Source organism: Myotis brandtii, unplaced genomic scaffold (genome assembly GCF_000412655.1).
Source record: "Myotis brandtii unplaced genomic scaffold, ASM41265v1 scaffold1003, whole genome shotgun sequence".
In the NCBI taxonomy this organism is placed as follows: Eukaryota; Metazoa; Chordata; class Mammalia; order Chiroptera; family Vespertilionidae; genus Myotis; species Myotis brandtii.
Window position 1 is genome coordinate 239020 of NW_005353340.1, and position 19517 is coordinate 258536.

At 57.4% G+C, this 19517-nt stretch overlaps 1 protein-coding gene across 1 annotated transcript in view; it reads left to right on the forward strand.

The window, feature by feature from the left end:
- Window positions 1-2979, forward strand: part of WDFY4 (WDFY family member 4) — a gene marked incomplete at its 5' end in the record, with an annotated part of 236672 nt that extends 233693 nt beyond the window's left edge. Inside the window, 2 exons of the mRNA XM_014534916.1 lie at window positions 1968-2079; window positions 2595-2979. Of these exons, the coding sequence (XP_014390402.1) occupies window positions 1968-2079; window positions 2595-2661 (179 nt within the window). The remainder of the gene's footprint in view (window positions 1-1967; window positions 2080-2594) is intronic.
- Between the last annotated feature and the right edge of the window lie 16538 nt (window positions 2980-19517).

Below are 19517 nucleotides of genomic sequence, written 5' to 3' on the forward strand. Positions count from 1 at the left end.
TTGACGGGGCCTCCTGAGCATCTGGAAGGGCCACACCTTGCAGCGCTTGTCTCTCTCTCCAGCTGCCTGGATGGCTCTGCAATGTCCAACTCCCCAGCCAGGGCCTGGTCCAGCTGGAGAGCCAGGCTCCAGGCAGGAGCAAGGAGGGGTCGTGCCATATCCCCAGGGAGAGGAAGGTCATAGGCCGCAGCCATCCCTGTTCATCCAGGTTCACCCCACCCAGCTCCCCACGCGAGTTCCTCAAACCAGCTGTGAGGATCACCGGCATTGGCATCGCCCAGGGCGTTTATTAAATGCAGAGCCAGGTCCTGTGCCCAGCCCAGCCCCCAGGAAAAGGTTGGGGCTGTTAGGATTTCGTGTCTGTCAAGTGCCCAGGTGGCTCTTGGCATGCACCCCAGGATGAGAACCGCTGCTCGGAGCAGAGCCTCTTGGGGTTGGGGTAGAAAATGTGTCCCCCTGCTGCCACCACGGCGTCATTGCTGCGCCTGAGGGAGAGGGGACGCGAGCAGCCGCACGGGGCACAGGGTCCGTGCATTCTCAGTCCTCGTGGCAGCCCTGTGCAGTGGACGTCTCCATGACAGCTGCAAGAAAGGAGGAAACTGAGGCACAGAGAAGTCCAGTAACTCACCCAAAGTCACCCAGAAGCACATGACCACTTCCTTCTCACTCCTGCCACCAGGGCAGGTGTAACCACTGCCGGGCAACCTCCATCACAGCTAATGCCAGGGAGTCACGGTTCCCACCGCCAGCCCGTCTTCTCTGCTGTGAGCACAGGCACCGGCCTTATCCTCCACGCTGAGCCCGCTTAGCACTAGCAGATGCAGGTGCAGACTCACCAGCCCCAGCCAGCTCACGGTTCCCACCGCCAGCCCGTCTTCTCTGCCGTGAGTGCAGGCACAGGCCTTATCTTCCACGCTGAGTCCCGCTTAGCGCTAGCAGATGCAGGTGCAGACTCACCAGCCCCAGCCAGTGCAGGTCGGGTGCTCATGATATTGCTCCAAACTGTCAGAAAGGGGCCAGGATTGGGCATGACGCATGCATGTGTGCATACGTGTCCCGTGTCCTCAGGTGCCACAGGGGCAGGAGGAAAGCCTTGAAGACACGAGGGCACGGCATCTGTGCGCATGCTCTCTAACTTCCGTCTGGAATCCGTTTACTTGTCAGTTGCAGCAGGATCTGCCAGTTGAGCCCCTCAGAGAGTTGGACTCCGTCTGGAATGTAAAAGTGCTCGGGGCAGCTGGTTGCTCAGGCTTGTCCGCAGCACACATGCACACGCGTGTCCTGGTGCACAGGCTGCCTGCACACCCAGCAGCCACCTGGGGCAGCGGGCAGCTGCCTCATTCCTGCCCAGACGCCAGCCAAGTGGCTTCACAGGGGCAGACGCAGCTGAGGTCTCTCCATCTCGCCTCCGCACTGAAGGAATTACTGTCTGCCCCCAAATGCGGTCATTAAAATGAGCGAAGTAACAATCATTGAGTTATATTTTTTGAAAAAACATTCTCAGCATTTAATTATTGGTTGTGGTGTGAGAGGATTTAGATAAGTTGATAAAGCCAACTTTATATAATTTATTTTTACTAGGCAATTAAGGGCTGCATTACATCCTGGCAGCAAGGTATTGTGGGGCATCTTATTAAGCATAAAGCCAGTAAACACTGATGAACAATTTTGCTGAACTAGGCATGCAATTTAGAAAGCAATAATACACAAATCCAATTTGGTCCACCACGGATACGCGGCACGTCAGCACATGTAACTATCACAGCCGGCAAATTAAATTGGGACGGCCCTTTTTGCAACAGCACAGGCCAAGATTAAATATATTTTCCCCTCAATTTAGCAAGTTGCTGACCACAAATATAAATATGTGTGTGTGTGTGTGTGTGTGTGTCCCTCGTGTGTGTGCACACGTGCATGTGTGTGAAGCCACTTGGGCTTGCTAACTGGCTCTCGCACGCTCCCCACAGGTCACAGGTGCGAGAAGAATCTTGCCCTGTGCAGAGAGCTGGACATCAGTGTTGCTTTGACAGGGAAGCCCAGCAAGACCAGCCCTGCGGTGACGGCTCTGGCCATGTCCAGGTAACCACAGCTTGGCTTCTGCAGGCCTCCAGCAGAGGGCGCTGTGGCCACCCCAGGGAAAGTCTGGGCCTGCCTCAGGCAGCCTCACTGTGGGACCCAGGAGGGCCCACCGAGCACAGGACTCAGGTCAGGTGGCCATGCGGGGTCCCAGGAAATGTATTTTAGCACATACATGTCCCTGCTCTCTCTCATGGAATACCCATGAATCCACAAAGAAATCCAAAAGGTGAAAGTAAATTGCTTTGTGATTTTATCCTAAAGAGGGCCTTTTCCTCAGGCCACTGCCGATTGCAATGTTTATCCTATTAATGCTGGGAGGGCTGTGACCCAATGCAGAATAGCCACATGTCAGAGGCCACAGGGCCCCGCTGCATCTCAGCACCGGAAGCACCTGGGGAAGCCGGAGGCAGGGGCAGGCTCGCGGTGCGGGACTGCAACCTCCATGCTGGCCATCTCCTGGCTGCGGCTGGGATAAGCTTCCTCTCACACGCCTGTCTCTTCTTTCTCTTCCCAAGAAACCAGCCCAAGCTCCTGGTAGGCGACGAGAAGGGGAGAATATTCTGCTGGTCGGCAGAGGGGTAGGAAGGAAGAGATGGCGGCGGCCCTGGCGCAGCAGCCGTGGCAGCTGCAGGAATGAAGCTGTGCCTGGACGCCTCCCCTCTCCTCGGCTCCCGGGACCTCGGCCTTGCCCTGCACCATCGTGGGCTTTTACAGACGGGTAGGAGCTCGGGGCTCCTGTGAACAGCATGCTGGCAGCCGGGACCCTGACACACCTGCTCACCAATCACATAGGATCGCCTTTCAACGAGCTTGTTGCACTGAAAAAAATGGGGTTGCTTACTGGAAACTAGTGGGAAATACTGTATTGTCTTTATTTTATTAAAATGACTATTTTCCGAGTGTAAGTGCTCCTGAGTGTGACATCGCCACCCTCTCCAGGCAGCCTTTGCATCTCTCTCCTTAGGAAGCCGCCCTCCTGCCTCCTTTGTCAGCCCCTCCAGTGGTCTTGCCTGCCCTGCCGGGCCTCGCGGGGAGTGAGGGGCCTCACTCAAGAGGCTTCTGTGGCTGAGGCACAGGCCTCGGACCTGAGGCTGCCCAGTGCAGGCACAGGGCAGTCCGCCTGCAGGGCCAGCCCACATAGGCCTGCCCGCTCGGCTCTGCACTCCCAGCGGTGGGGGTCCCGGCCACGCCCTGGCGTGGCAGGCTCTTCCCAGGGCCTGTCCTTCCGTGGAGGCCAAGGGCCACGGTCCACATGGTGATTAGAGCTGAAGCTGCTCCTGGGAAAACTCGGATGCCAGGTGACCCCTGCTCTCCACTGAGCACAGGGCCCTCCGAGGAGTTCCAGTCCCTTTGTGCCGGGTCACCGTGGGCTGTCGTTGGTCTTGGAGGGCCTCCCCTCATGCGATTGTCCGCTCCCAGCAGCCTTCGGAACTCCTGAAGGACACGCACCTGCCCCTCGAGGACGCCCAGCTCAGGCGGTGCACAGGGACGAGGGCGCCGAGCTCCTTAGCGCCATCTCCCCTCCCTTGACTTCTCCTCTAGGGAATCCTGGTCATTCCCAGGTTCCTATAAGCTGCGCACAGCCCGAGACCCCGCCAATCTAGCTCAGGTCTGGGGTGGCAGGAAAGGGGCCTGGTGTCTGATGGCTCCAGGGGCAGTGAGTCAATTTAGAGATAAATGAGGAAGTAGAAGTGGTGCATAGCTATGTCCAGAACAGTGACGAGGGCGGTTAGAAAACAGGGACCTGTCTGTAAACCTGGAAGTACCTGCAAAGAGAAGGTGGTGGAGGAGACACAGCTCCGGGTCAGGGCACTGCCCCTCGGAGGAGAGGGCTGACCTGGCCGAGGATCGGCCGCCCCGCACTGTCTGCAGGCGCTGTTAGCTCACGCGCCTTTCAGCCTCCTCGTCTGTCTAGGCTGCACCGGACGGCCCCAAACTGAGGAGCAGAGAGCACCCCTCCCCGGGAAGGCCAAGAACCAGGGTCGTAAACCCAAGGCTGGCTGCTGTCATGCTCCAAACGCCAGCCACAGCTCTGGCCCACGTGGACGGTGCGCTGGCCCACGTGGACGGTGCGCTGGCCCAGAGGCTCTCTTGGGCATGTTCACTCAACAAGCCTTTCCAAGCACTGGCCTTGGCTTCCCAATATCATGGGGGGGGGGGGGAAGGTGAGATCCCCGGCTGGGAGATGACACCAGCTCTCGTAGCTCTGGAGGCCAGACGGCTGAGGTGACGGTGTCAGCAGTGTCTTTGTCCCTCCTTGGCTGTAGATGGCTGTCTTTTCCGTGTCCTCATACGGTCTTTCCCTTGTAACTGTCTACATTTCTCCTTTGTATGAGGACACCAGTCAGACTGGATTGGGTCCCGCCCTAATGATGCCAATTTAACTTACTTACCTCCTCACAGATGCCATCTCCAAACAGGGTCAAACCTGCGAAACTGGCGATCAGGAGTTCAACGCGTGAGCTCCAGAGGGACCGTTCAGTGGACAACTCGGTCCCTGGCACTGGCTGGAGGAGGTGGCCCTAGAGCAAGAGCTGGCGGGCAGGCAGGGCGTGGCCTCTCTGCGATGGAAAGTGGGGCATTTAGGAAGAGGGCAGCACTAGCAGAGACCCAGGGCTCAGGGCTGGAGGCAGGACGAGCCAATGGGTCAAGACAGGGCAAGGCGCCGGCGGTTGCTCTAGGCTGAGGGCTGGAGGCGGTGATGGGCACGGTGAGGGGAGTGAGGGGTAGAGCTGGACCGTCCACCCCCTGGCTCCTTCCCAGTGTGCAGCTCACAGGAGGTGCTCCAGAGTGTGGCTTAGTCTCTGAGTGAATGGATGAGCCGCGGCGGCGGACATGCAGAGGTGGTGGTTCTGGGAGGAAGGAATAACTCCGAGTGGTGGCAGGTCTGGGCAGCGGCCCTTCCACAGGCGGGTAAAGCAAAATGGAGTGAGGAAGGTGGGAAGAGACTCGAGGAAACTGGTGGGATGTCCTGGTGGGAGAGGCTGCAGTGAGGATGATGCCCGCAGCCTGGGGGTGAACTGGTCAATGCCACCCACGGAGCCGGGAGCCTGGAGGAGCGAAGCTGCTCTGCACACAAGTCCCAAGGGGCGGGCACCTGGGGCCTTCACTGCAGACCTGTCACCTGGGCTCCGCAGGGTTAGAACAGTCTGTGGGCAGACCTGCAGGGGGGCCTGGGCTGGGGCACGGAGGAGCCCCAGGTGTAGGTCCAGAGTCTAAAGTTTCGTGGCAGCTGAGGGCCAGTGGGTCCTGCTGGCCTCAGTATTCAGGGGCTAGGCAGCTGCGACTGGCCCCTGGTGGCTGTCAGTGATGGAGAGAAGCCCAGGGCAGTGGCCTGAGGGCTGGGCAGGGGAGGGAGAGAGCAGGCTCACAGCAGGGCCCCTGGCAGCACAGCCAGGCAGGGGCCAGGAGCTCCGGCTCCCTGGGCTGAGGTCTGGGGCCCTGGGGGTCCAGGCTGCCGGAATCCCATGTCCAGTAGGGATGGACGAGGAGACCCAGAGCAGCCCAGTACCCAGAGAGTGCGTGTGAGGACAGGGCGGTGCAGTGAGCGTCATGGACATGAGCAGGGCCGGGCCAACAACCTGAGCCCCAACCCCAGCATCCCCACTGCCTGCCAACAACAGCCCCAGTTTCTGTTTCTATAAAACCGATCCCAGTGTCTGCCTGCTGGCTTGCAGGAGACTGAAATCACATCTGGTTATTTATGGGGGGGGCGACGCAATGACAAGCTGCCTACTCTTTCACCATAACACCCATCCATTCTCCTGGCTGACCCAGGCCCTGGGCAGACCCCGGGACCCAGAAAGACGCTGCCTGTGCCCGGGAAGTCCCTTGCCTGGGCCCAGGGATGGCATTGCTTCGGGAACATCCAGGATGCAAGTCCAGGTCAGACTCCTGGTCCCAGGGAACCTGGTCCCTGGGCTGGGGCGGAAGCCACAGTCTGCACGCAGAGGGTCTCCCAGGCAACGCCACTGCCCACTCCAGGGGCCCCCCTTGGAGATACCCTGGAGCAGACGGTGACAGGAGCCCACTGCTGCCCACCCTGCAGTCTTAGGGCAGGTGGCTTGTGAGGGGCCAGGGACCCCTCATTTCACTCACTTTCATGAGCTCAGCAGCGGGCCCAGCTCTCTCCCGGCTGAGCTCCCCCTCATAACTTCTGAGTAACTGCGGGGCCAGCCTCCACCCTAGCCCCACCCCTGGGATGGCTGACCCCACGCCGCCACCAGCCATGCCACAGACAGTGCTCCCACCGGGGACGGCTCAGCTCTCCTCATTCAGACCTGCGCTCCTTCTGCTCACGCTTCCTGCAATGCTCACCCGGCCTCTCTCTGTGCTCTGAGCTCGGGGGACAGAAGCCCAGGCCCTGGAAGCCACTCAGGATGGCAACTGCCTCCCCCACGCTCGGCCAGCAGCCAGGGGCAGAGAACTCGAGATTGGATGTGACCACATTAGCATGCAGCCAAGCAGGGTGCATTTGGGGAGAAATAGACTCTTCATATGAAAATCCTGATGAAATTTGTTTTACATAAAATCAAATCTCTCTAAACCCAAATCAGCTTTGCTTTAGTAAGTTCTGGGTACATATGACAGGCTGAGATCTGGTGTGTGTGTGTGTGTGTGTGTGTGTGTGTGTGTGTGTGTGTGTGTTCATGAGTGTGTGGCTTCCATTTCACTCCAGGGCTGCAGCGCCTTCACAGCGCCCTAGTACCCAGTGTCCCCCGAATTGTCTCCCCCCCCCACTCCACCCCGCTCTCTGAAAGCACAGAGAACGCTGCATCCTGGTCCTGCTCTGAGATCTCTTTCTGCCCCAAACTGGTTGACTCAGACATTCCTGTCCAAGACCCTTCACTGCCAGTGGCCGGAAATGCATCGTCATAAAGAAACCAACCGCTCTGCAAAGACAGAGTGGCCAGTGCCCCAGCACAGCCAGACCAGGCAGCCCTGCCCTCGTCACCCGGCAGCGGGCACTGCGGGTTCTCATGGACACTAGGGTGACGGCCTTCACTAACTACCCACCCATGCAGCTGCTCGCTGGTTAACTACCCATCCACGCAGCTGCTTGCTGGTTAACTACCTACCCATGCAGCTGTTCGCTGGTTAGCTACCCACCCACGCAGCTGCTCGCTGGTTAGCTACCCACCCATGCAGCTGCTCGCTGGTTAACTATCCACCCACGCAACTGCTCGCTGGTTAACTACCCACCCACGAAGCTGCTCGCTGGTTCATTCATTCACTCACTCACTGACTCACTCACTCATTTACTCACTGAGTCACTCACCGGCATTGACCGGGACCCCGAGCTTCCCAGGTCAGGCTGGGCCCAGTGGAGAAAGGTTATGCCTGGGCACAAACCCCTGAAAGTTAACTCCGAGGGCAAAGGCCAGGACCCTGGGACTCTCCCTTCACAGAGGGGCCAGGAAAGGGGCTTGTCCCAGGTCGATGACAGAGCCTAGTCAGGGCTCTAGGCCAGAGCCCCCCTCTGCGGGGCCGCAGGCAGATCGCAGTCTACACCGCCTCCCGCGGGCCTTGGAGCCCGGCGCTGGCCTGCTGGCCATGCCTGGGTTTCAAAGAGCAGCTGCTCTGCCCACCTCGCAACAAGACGCAAAGGACGCTGTGGAGGACTGAAGAGAGTGGGTCCGAATCTTTGTGAGAGACCAGCTTACACGCCTCCTGTGACAGGAAGCTCGCTCTCTCGGAGGACAACGCCCAGGACGCCAAGGCCATCCTCCCTCCTGAGCACAAGCTGCAGCCACGTGGGAGCCCCTGGAGCAGAGCCAGGAGACCTGCACGCAGGACCCGTTCTGCGTCCGCGGCCCCAGCGGTTCTGGCTTCTCGCCGTTGTTTTGTAAAAGTGGAGTAACAGTTACTGACCTCACAGGTTGTTGTGAAGATTAAATGAGATAATGTGTGCACAGTTCCTAGGACAGAGCAGGGGCTCAGAAAACACTAATCATTTATTATCATTATTATTATTAATGCGGTTTCTCACAACAGACCCCATAAGGGAATAATGAATTTCATTCTCTTTTCTCCTCTCTCCTCTCTGAGAAATTATTATTTCACTCATATATTCCCAAGTTTTCTCTATCCCTTACTACCCTCTGATTTTCTATGTCACTGTACCAATTACCAATACCTTAATATTGTCTTTAACTTCACTCATTTGTTGAACTTTAATCTCATCTGAAGCATTAATGCCATTGCAATCACAGGTTTGATGTACAGTCTCTATTTTTTCTAGCTACATGAAAATACATGGAAAAAAGCTCTTATCCTTGCACCTCCACAACCACGTCACGGTCCTGGGGTTCTCTGGGCCACATTTTTGGAGGCACTGTCCTTAGCCAAGGTCCTGGAGCAGGCGCTGTGTTCTGCCTGGGAGCAGAGGGCCAGAGAGGCCCTGGTATGTCCACCCACACTTGGAGGGCCCAACTTCCAACCCCCCCCCCCAAGGAGTGCCTTCTCCTGCGCCCTGAGAGGAAGAGGCACAAGGCTGTGGTCCCCGCCTGGAGGCAGACCTCTGGGCTCAAGGCCTGACTTCCTCTGGCGAGCGGGTGACTTGCAGCAGCTGGCTCATGCTCTCCGCTCTCCATCTTCTCCTGCAACGCGGGTCATAGAACCTGCCTTGTAGGATTGTTAACATCCAGTCCAGCACTCTGCATTGAAATTTCCCATTTCCCAGCCAGCCCGCTGAGCATCTGTGAGGACCTCAAGGTCAGAGTCAAGGTCCTATTCCTGTATCTCTTTCTGTGCTGCCCAGAGGGGCTGGTTCCACAGGGAACTCCATAAAGGCTGGATGAATGAATGAATCAATCAATCAATCAGTCACTGATGAACTGAAAGAAGGCCTCAAAAGTTCTACACAGGTGTTTTGTCAATGTCTTGCCAAGACCATAACAAACAGCGCGGAGGGCAAGGCTGTGGGTGGGAGGGCCGGAGGGCCGCCTGCCATGTGCTGCCGCCTGGGGCAGCAGGTGCTCGGCTTGGGACTGAGAAAGCGGGAGCTGGAGAAGGTAAGCCTGGGTCGGGCTCCCTCTTGGAGACAGGGCCGGCAGGGAGCAGGGCCTGGGAATGCTGCACACTGGACCTGCTCCCGATGGCAGTGTCGCTGCAGCTGCCGCTGCGGGAACGCTGAGAAGAACAGGCAACAGTCACCTCCCAGCTCTGCCCAGGCCCCTCTGAGCGACTTCCCCGTGTGTACACTGTTGATGATCATCCAATCTAGTCGCAGGGTTAAATGCTGTCCCTTGGCCGGGCTCCTGGCACAACCGGCAAGTGCCGTTCAGAGCCTGCTTGCCAGCCAGCCAGAGCTCGACCTCCATGAACCTCTCAGCATGGAGCTGGGCCATTTTCCTGGCCGCCCACCCCGCACCCATTCACCAGGCACGGAGCACCGCTCCCTGAGAGACAGTTGCATGGCCAGCCCTGGGCAAGGCACTGGATGGAGTAGTGACTAATAAACAAAAACCCGCCTGCCAGGAGCTTCATCCTACCTAGGAGATGAGCACTAGATACATAAGAAAAGTACAAAACACCTAGTAGTAAGGCGCTGCTCTGGGAGAAAGAAAAGAAAAGCGGGAAGAGGCAAGAAGGGATGAGGGGGAATGTGTGATGGGACAGGGGCCAGGACAGCTTCCCCAGCGAGGTGGCCCCTGAGAGCTGAGGCAAGCGAGGGAGCAGCCCTGTGGGTGTTAGAGAGCGAATGCCAGCACCAGGGTGAGCGAGGGCGGGTCCTGAGCAGCTGCAGGGCCACTTGCTGGGGGCTGTGATGGTGAAAGCAGGGGAGGGTCAGGGCAGAAATGAGGGGAGGAGCATCGGGAGCCCCAGGATCTTTGGGGTGCAGACATGGGGAGGGGAGGGAAGCCTCTGAAAAATAGCAGCAGAAGGTGCCGGTCTGGCCCAGCCCGGTGATCCCGGCCCAACGCCGCCACGTCCTGCTCAGCCCCGGGAGGCAGGCGCTGCCCCTGCCACAGCTCACACTGACCCACTCTTGGCCGTTCTCCCGGTCCCGGTGGCCCTGGCCTCTCATACGTGCAGGAGTGGTCCCTGGAGTCTGGGGTAGTGCTGTGGACATGGACCAAACTGGGAGGCCCACACCACACCTCCGTTCCCCATCTGGCTGAGGCCAGGCCCCGGCAGGGACCCCCTCTTCCTCCGCCCAGAACAGCGCATCCTCCACCGGGAGAAATGCCAGCCGCCAGCCGCCAGCCTCCAGGCCGAGCCCAGGGCTGTGCGGGGATCACTGTGAAAAATAACACAGATGGTGCGCCTCGCCATTTCCTGTACAACACATAATTAGGTTAGATAAGAAACTAGCTGTGTCTAAGTGCTGTAAATGTCTATATTAAGCTATTCTGAAAGTGCCGAGCACTTTGACATTTGAGAGTTCAGAGTAATTGAGGTATTGAAATAAAATCGCTTCTGTTATTTAAAAGGTCATTACCGTCTTCAGCTAGATGTATGAGGACTATTTTCCACTCTGCTGAGCCGCTCTCCCGGCACAATTAGCACCGCTTGAGCAGAGGCCTCCCACTCCCACCGCAGCCCCGCCAGCGCCCTGCAGCCATCAGGGCGCATGGAGCAAAGGGAAGCCTCTGTCACTCAGTCACCGCCACCCGGGGGAGCGGCCACCGTAGACTCAGCACCTTCCGTCCACCTGTCCTGGCACCGCACCTTTCTGTGCAAGTTTGTCTCATTCTCGCAAAAGGTCTTCAAGGACATCATGGATGGCAGCGGCTTGCAGACTGACAACTGGGGCCACCTGGAGAGCCCGGCAGGGGCATGGAGGGCTGGCTGGGAGGTCGCCGCATTGTGCAAGGTCACTGAGCAATCCCGAGAAACTGGCACACTCAGGAGTTGGGAGCCCTTCACTCCATGGGGTTCCCTTTACTCCATGGGGTTCCCTTTACTCTATGGGGTTCTCTTCACTCCATGGGCTTCCCTTCACTCCATGGGGTTCCCTTTACTCTATGGGGTTCCCTTCACTCCATGGGCTTCCCTTCACTCCATGGGCTTCCCTTTACTCTATGGAGTTCCCTTTACTCCATGGGGTTCCCTTTACTCCATGGGGTTCCCTTCACTCCATGGTGTTTCCTTTACTCTATGGGGTTCCCGTTACTCCATGGTGTTTCCTTTACTCCATGGGCTTCCCTTTACTCTATTGGCTTCTTTAAGCCTTACAAACATCTCAAGAAAAACATTTCTATTTCATAAATGAGAAAACCAGAAATTGAAGAGGTTAAGAAGTTGGGGACAGCAAGAAAGTGGCTGGGGAATGCTTTAAGACTCACACAAATTAAGGACATCACCCTGTGCCTCGCTCCAGTAGCTCAGACAGCTTTGGCCTCTTCCCGCCCGTCCTGACCCTCTCCAGCCTGTCCATCCTCACGCTCTTAGGTTTCCTCTTAAAGAGCAGACACAGAGCGCCCAGCTGAGCTGTTCTAATGGGTAAGTTTAGACCATCGGTCCCTGGGATGGAGACTCTGCTGGACGAGGCCTGGCCAGAGGCCGGCGGGTGCTGGTCACCCTCACGCCTGTGAGCCTGTCCAGTCTCATCAGTCCCAGTGGTCCTGTGAGGACAGAAATCAGGCACGGATCTCAAATGGTGCTCAGCAAACATGGCTCCGCACACCAAAGCGTGCAACTGTTCTCAGTTCTCATTCAAGACACTTCCCCTCTCCCCAAACTGTGGAGTTAAAAGAGTAGAATGTCCTTAACTACAACTTAGATAACTAGTTTAGTGCTAAATTATATCCTGTGCTCATTCATTTAATTATCACAACTTCTAAAAGTCCCTCACGGAGATCCTGACTTCTAATGGCATCTTCCCCCAGCAGACGGGCCGCGTTCGGGGAGGGGAAGCGGCAATCGGCAGCAACACGCATTGACTGAGTCCTCTGTGTGCGGCCCGCGCTGGGCAATGACAAGAAAACTCTGCAAACGCATCCGGTGATCAGATATTTGTACAACACATTCAAAGCAGCACTGGCACAAGGTCAGAACAACCCAGTGCCCACGGGCAGATGCCTGGATAAGCAAAGCCGGGACCCCATGCAGCGCAGTATTACTCAGCCTCAAAAGGAAGGCGGTCCTGACATCGGCCACAGCACGGGTGGACCTTGGGGACATGATGCTGAGTGAGATAAGCTGGTCACCAAGGGACAAACACCATAGATCCCACTCACAGGATGTACCTAGAGAAGTCAAATTCAGAGGCACAAAAAGTAAAACGGTGGTTTCTAGGGGGTTGGGGGATGGGCTGGGGGCTAGTGTGTAGCGAGCAGCTTCAGTTCAGTAAGATGGAAAAGTTGGGGAGGTGGTGCTGACAGGTGCACAGCATTGTGCCCGAGTCTCGTGTCACTCACCCGTAGGCGGGAAAATGGTTAAGATGGCACACTTATGTCATGCATATTGTGCCACAATTTGACAAAATTAAATATAAAAGCAAATAAACATGCATTCCAGTGGGGATACTGCAGATGGCACACGATAGCTCAGATGATGGGGTACAGAGCAGTGCATTTTATGTTTGTCCATTGGGCTCTTCTGTGGCTAGAAGTTCCATTTCTCTCTGCTGCAAGATGCCATTTTGTGAGCAGCAGAATCCACTGAGTTACTCAGAGGAGCACTGAGCCAAGCTGAGCATAGAGGCGCAGGCAGGTTCGTGCATCTCTGGGGTGGAAGGCAACTGACACAGACCAGACACATGAGAGGGATGGGCAGGCTGGGGTTCAGGGAGGCGGTGGAGACACCCTGGTTTTGTTAAGTAGCCGGGAAGGACTGGAGTGGGTGGAGATTAGACCAACCCCTAGCCCTTCCTCCAAGGGAGCACTGAAAAAATGTGTTGCATTTGAGAGAGAAAATAATACACCAGGGACACCCTTTGTAAAGTGCAAGCAACTTACTCACAGAAGCTACTCTCACTACCTTATGCCAGAGCTGGGAGTTCACCTGGGAAATGAAATATGGTCTCAGCCCCCACACCGTGGCCTGGACCCATCCAGGCGCTGAGCCCGGGGCTCTTCCTAGGAGGCTGAGGCCTGTCCCGCAGACCTGAGCCCTCACTGCGGTCCTGACTATGGTGGCTGGCGAGTTCTGAGACGTGAGCCAGGCCTAGGCCGGCTCCGGTGCAGCGTCCAGGGCCACTCCTCCTCGTCCCACTAAGAGGAGCCTCTGCAGGCCCGCGAAGGGGTGGGCACCTGATTCCTGTCAGCCGGACCACGGGAAGAGGGTGCTGCCGGCACTGTGGCCTTGCCACGGCCAGGGACGCTATTCCAGGCTGGTGGCTGGTGGGGCTGGCGGGGCGGCCAGCAGGATGATGCCAGCAGTGCCTTTTGCTGAGTGTGGCAGCTTGGAGAGTGCAGGTTGGGGCAGAGGGCTTGGAGGCCTCCAGGGAGGAACAGAATCTGTAGGAAAAAATCCCCTCCACGTGGGTTGTGGGTTTCTTTAGTTTTCAAAGCACCTTCCCAGCCCTTGTTCACTTTCATTCTCTTTCTAAATACTGAGGAGCGGGTGGGCGCCAGGCTCTGCAACAGGCTGTAGGAGCAGCGGGGTGACAAGGCAGACAGGGCCTGCCCTCATGGAACTCAGTGTCCCCAGGAGGAAAAGCTGTCCTTTAGTTGCCGTGCTCCCCAAGCGCTGCCTGCAGGCAGTGTGAGAGAACGGCAGGGCCTGCAGGGCTCGGGGAAGGCTGTGCGCCAGGCCTGCCTGCACATGCTCACAGGGCCAAGCAAACCCAGCAGATGGTTCATCGCCAGAGACGCTGAGCACCAGCTCAGGGCAGAGCCAGCCTGGGACTGGGCTCCTGGGCCGGTGGGCGGCTCCTCCCTCGGACCGACTCTCTGGGAGCCCTCACAGGCCTGCCCCTCCCCTGCGGTCTTCCAAGGCTGGTGTCCTGGGCTGAGGGCAGGAGCGCACCATCTCCCTCCAGGCCCCAGGCGGACCTGCTCCACATGAAGGTGGCTGGGTCTTGGCCCGGCCGAGCTGCACATGAGGGCTGCAGGCCAGAGCCCAAGGGGCTTCTCACAGACACACAGCAACGACGAGGCAGGCCAGGGTTTGGGTCAGATGTTCTGACTAAATGCTATTGCTCATGTCACTGAGCAAGAAGAGCCAGAACAGCAGCAAATAAACTGAACTGAGAGCAATGATGCCAGACTCTGACCCCGAGCCCGGCATCTGAGCCAGAGAGAAGGCTTGGTGTGCTTGCTCGGTTCATAGCCCACATTTGGCACATGTGCAAATCATCACTTTGCTTGCAAATGGAATAAAGGGACCGAGAACATGTGAGAAGAGAAAGAATGAGCTTGGGTTAGGAGGAGAATGTGTGGGAATGTGGAGGAGAGGCAGAAGGGACTGACTGGGAGGAGAAGGGCAGAGGGTCCCGGTGAAGAAGGATGGGTGGAAGCAAGAGAGGTCTTCAAGTCCACAGGGACGGCCACCGGGCTGTCAGTCACGATGAGCAGAGCTGCTGTCCAGTGCTGGCCAGAGAGGGAAGGTGGTGGGAGAGGCCTGAGGAGGGCACCATGACTGTGTCACCACCTGCTAACTCAGGAAGACCCCAGCCGGCGATGCCCTAGCGACGACCATTCTCGCTGGTCAGAGGTCATCAGGCCCAACAGGAGGTGTAAATCAGCAGGTCCCCTCTCTATGCCCCTCTTTATTACCTGGAATACACCACATGGACAGAGACTTGCACAAATTCCCAACCTATCGAGGTCAAGAGGGCAAAGCAAAGCCAGAAGTAACCAGGCCACCAGGATCCCCACCGTGGGGCTGGGAATGAGGAGAATCCCAGGATTTTAGGAATCTTTAGGGAAAAGATTGGCCTCTGCAGGGTATTATTCTCCTGCTACCCCCTCGGCTTACCAGGTCACCCTTCCCACAGCAGCTCTTCTCCCTTCCCGCAGCCTGTGTCCTCACAGCACACTGGAGGGGTCCCTGGGGAGATGCGGGGAGGAACGGCTTCCCTCTGCGAGTCTGCTGTTACAGGGCCTGTGGCCATCTCACTTCGGGGTGGCCTCTGTCCTCTGCCTGCAGGCCCCAGGGGAGGCTGACGAGGGCCCAGCACCCTGCTCTCTGGAGGCGCACCTCCCTCCAGGCCGTCTGCATGCGGAGGGAGTGAGAGCCGGGGAGGCCTGACCTCTGCCTCCTGGCACGCCCTGACCCTCCAGCAGGGCTGCTCAGATAGACGCTCCAAACTCTCTGGCCTGGCCCTTCCCCCTCTGGTCCCCAGGCACTTCGGGGTTATTCCTTTCGGTTCTTGTAGATCACAATAGGAAGTAGGACGGGCCATGAGATGGGCTGGGTGCATCCACAGGGCACTCCGAACTGAGGGACCCTGAGGACCAGAAACTCTGAGGGTGGACTCCAAACTCTCTGGCCTGGCCTTCCCCCTCTGGTTCCCAGGCACTTTGGGGTTATTCCCTTCAGTTCTTATAGATCACAATAGGAAATAGGACAGACCATGAGATGGGCTGGGTGCATCCACAGGGCACTCCGAACTGAGGGAACTTGAGGACCAGAGGGTGGAGTCAGAGAGCAGGCCTGCAAGAGGCGGGTTGACGCAGCTGGGGAGCAGAGTGGAAACCAGGGGGCTTCCGGAGCAGAGCTGGGCGGGGCACATGGTGTGGGGCACCCGGTGTGGGAGGCGTGGAGGCCAGAGGCTGCACGCTGAGAGCCGGTTCCAGCTGGGCTCTGCCACCGACTGACCACCTCGCATGGGAAGCAGGTCCCTTCCTAGCTCCTCACTTTCCCCAGCGGCAAAGTCACAAACTTCATCATGTTGTCACTGGGCCCTTGCAATGGGACCTGCCAGGGCCTCTGAGCTCCATGCTCGGGCAGCTGCGGGAGCCTCAGACACGCACACACGTGCTCGGCATAGCAGTGCCTGTGTTTGTGGCCTGAGGTTCCATCACTCATAAATAGGCAGCAATGCGCCCAACCGCCCGGCAGCAAGGAAACTAATAAAGGCGACCAGGAGGCGGGTCCTGGAGCAGCAGCCACGGCCCCACGCAGACCCGCTGCTAATGAGTTTTCCTCGTGAGCTGATGGAGGACACTTGCAATAAAGTTTAATGTGGAAGAACAAGGTGCATTTAACCAAGGCTGTAAACATCTCTAATTCTATTTAAAGCTATAGGGTGCAGTACATTAACATTTAACAATCAGACACCAAATTGGTGCGAAGCTAATCGAGCTGTGTTTATTAGAATGCAGGCAGCGAGGCATCTTTTATCAATGACACCAGAAGGAGAGGCCGCTGGCGGCCACCGCAGGCTGCTGCATGGTGAGGCGGCTCCTCCGGGCCAGCGCCACGGAAAGACGCCCGCTGCTCTGAAGAAAGTGCACTGAGCCGAACAGTGGCAGCTCAGTGCCAAAGGCTGCCAGCCTTGGGCACGTTGGGAATTATTTTCCCAGCAAAACAAACTGGTTTTGAAAATGTGAAATGTGTAATTAATTCAGAATGAGCAGAGGCTCACCCTCAACTCTACTGGACGTCTGCTGAGCGCACACTGCCAGCGTGTCCTTCTCAGAGAAACTCCCAGAAGCCTCTCCAGCCCCCGGCCCCTCCCATGCTCAGCCCCTCCCTGCTTCCGGACCTGCCAGTGGGGGCTCCCCACCACTCAGACCTCCCCCGGGGGTTCCAGATCCACATTTCCCAACAGCTTACCTCCTTGCCACTCAACGTGTGGCCCGGGGCCTGAAGCATGGCCGTCCCTGGGAGCTTGTTAGAAGCACAGGCTGCCAGGCCCAGACTTCCTGGACCAAAACCCACTCTAAGAGATCCAGGGGGTCACACCATGCTAACCCAGGAGCATTAGGCACCTGGCCCCAGGGCTCCCCACCGCAGCTGAGGCTCCCTGGCCACCCTGAAGCCAGAGCCTCCTCCACACCATGAATCTCTTCTTTTTTCCATTTCAGGGAGCAGCTTGTGTCTAGTGGATGGGGAGGGGTGTGCGGGGGGGAGGGATAGTATCCCCACCATGTGGTTGCTTCACCTTATAATAGGCCTCAAAAGTCTGACGCTGGTCTCCGGGTCGGGACCCTGGGAAGGCATGCTCCATGTGGGAGCCAGCCTAGAGGCCCCTCCGACCCTCGTGTGAGTCTCACCGTGACCTTTCCCTGCTGCCACCCCTGCTCTCAGTGCTGCCCCAGCCTGTGGTGTCCCGTCCGAGCCTGGGGCCTCCTGTTAGGAGAGCTCAAGTCCCAGGCCGGACGCCTCTCCCCTCATTGGGCAGGTGCCTTCAGGGCCCGGAGAGGCCCCTCAGACGGGAGCCAACCTAGACGGCAGGGCCAGGACAGAGGCCCCTCCGACCCTCCTGTGAGTCTCCCCGTGCCCTTTCCCTGCTGCCGCCCCTGCTCTCAGTGCTGCCCCAGCCTGCGGTGTCCCGTCCGAGCCTGGGGCCTCCTGGAGAGCTCGAGTCCCAGGCCGGACGCCTCTCCCCTCATTGGGCAGGTGCCTTCAGGGCCCGGAGAGGCCCCTCAGAAAGCGCAGTGTAGCTGGCGCTTGAGGCTGCAAGCTCAGTTCTTGCAGGTGACATGGTGGTTCCTTGGGTGACAGTCGGTGCGATTCCTCGCTTCCCGTGCTGGGAAGCTGCTGGGACACACACTGTATTGGACAGAATTCTCTGCTGCCAGCTGACTAGCTGGAATAAAACCAGGGATTGGAGAATAGGAAAATGGGGGCATTTATTGATGCAAGAGAAGATCTGCAGGGAGGAGAAGAGTCTGGGGCTCGGAGGCTGAGAGCCGGATCTAGTGTCCAGGACCTCTCCCTGCTTCTCTCTCAGCGTCTCCTTCATTCTCCCAGGCTTCTCGCTTGGTAGGACATTGCTGTGGGCAGATATGATGTGTGACATCCCAGCGCTTAGCTGCACGGTGGGAGACAGCTTCTCTCTCCCAAGGACCTGCTAGCCAGGCTGCCTCCGGCGTGCTCTGGACCGATCGTGGCCCAGCTTAGGTTGTAGACGTGCATATCAGGGCTGGTGGTGAACAGGCCATGGACAGCCACAAAGAGCATCAGCTGTGCTCGTATCACAGTGAGCACTGGGGCTATGGGTGTGTAGGATGACCCAGATGCCTGCGCACTGAAAAGACAGTGTCCCGTGTCGCTGTCATTCCAACAAGTGCCAGGAGTGCATAGGTCTGGCTGTTGCTTACCCTGTGAGCTGGGAGTCATGAAGCTTTAAGGAAGCAGTGATCCTGTGCATATCAGGGCTGGTGGTGAACAAGGCCATGGACAGCCCCAAAGAGCATCAGCTGTGCTTGTATCACAGTGAGCACTGGGGCTATGGGTGTGTGGGATGACCCAGATGCCTGTGCACTGAAAAGACAGTGTCCCGTGTCGCTGTCATTCCAAGTGCCAGGAGTGCATAGGTCTGGCTGTTGCTTACCCTGTGAGCTAGGAGTCATGAAGCTTTAAGGAAGCAGTGATCCTAAAGAAACCCCAACCCTTTCCCACCACAGCTGCTTTAGTTCAGGCTTGGGGATGCCTCTTCTCACCTCCTTACTTCCCACGATGACTCCTGGCCACGCATGGCCCAGGCCAAAACTCCCCACCGAGCCTGAGCGTACCCACTCTGCCTGCAAGAACCACTGCGTTCTGAGCAATAGGCTCTTATTTGTTCTAACTTCGCTGAAACGTGCAAGCAACTGTGCATGTTGCACACTTCTTAAGTACAGTTGTTCCCATAGATGCCTTACAGTGAAAACAAGTCCAAGAACTCTCCCTAATTTCCATTTGCATGACGTTTCTTCTTGTGTGTCCTAGGAAATGTCCGTGCATGTTTGGTGGCATATTTGGTAGCGAATGAATGGGTAGACCCACTTTGTAAGTTTCCTGTGACAGTAACGTCAAGATCTTTCCCCCCAAAGGAGCACATCATGCATTGCTCCCCGTCGGACAGAGCGTGCATGGAGTCTGGAGGTCAGAGCAGGACAAACTCTGGTGGAAGTGGCTCCCCCACTCCCTCGGGAAGCACGGTCAGTAGGGGCCGTGGTCCCGCAGCTTCCTCCGTCCTCCTCCAGCAGGTCCCCTCGCACACCTTACTGTGCATTTGTGAGGCTGTGATGAGATTTGGAGAAAGAGCCTGAATTTAATGTATCCCAATGACTTGTTAGACCAACTTGCAGCTACCAGCTCTGAAAAGCTGCTCTTCTCAGCGGAATGAATTCATTTCCATGTGTGATGGCCCTAAGCTCCCCAGGATTTGAGGGGTTGCTTTGGGGTGATTTAAGTTCAATCCAGTCCTAAAGGGGCCTGGGTCTTCCTCCCCCATTGCCGCTCCCACCATCTACTCTCTACATGCCCCACTCTCCACAACACTTGGCACCCCAGGGCCCACTGGCCCATATGGCTCTTTGTGCAAATTAGGAAATCCCTTATTTCCTCAAAACTTCAAGTCCCCACGTCCTGCTGCTTCTCTGCTGTAGAACATA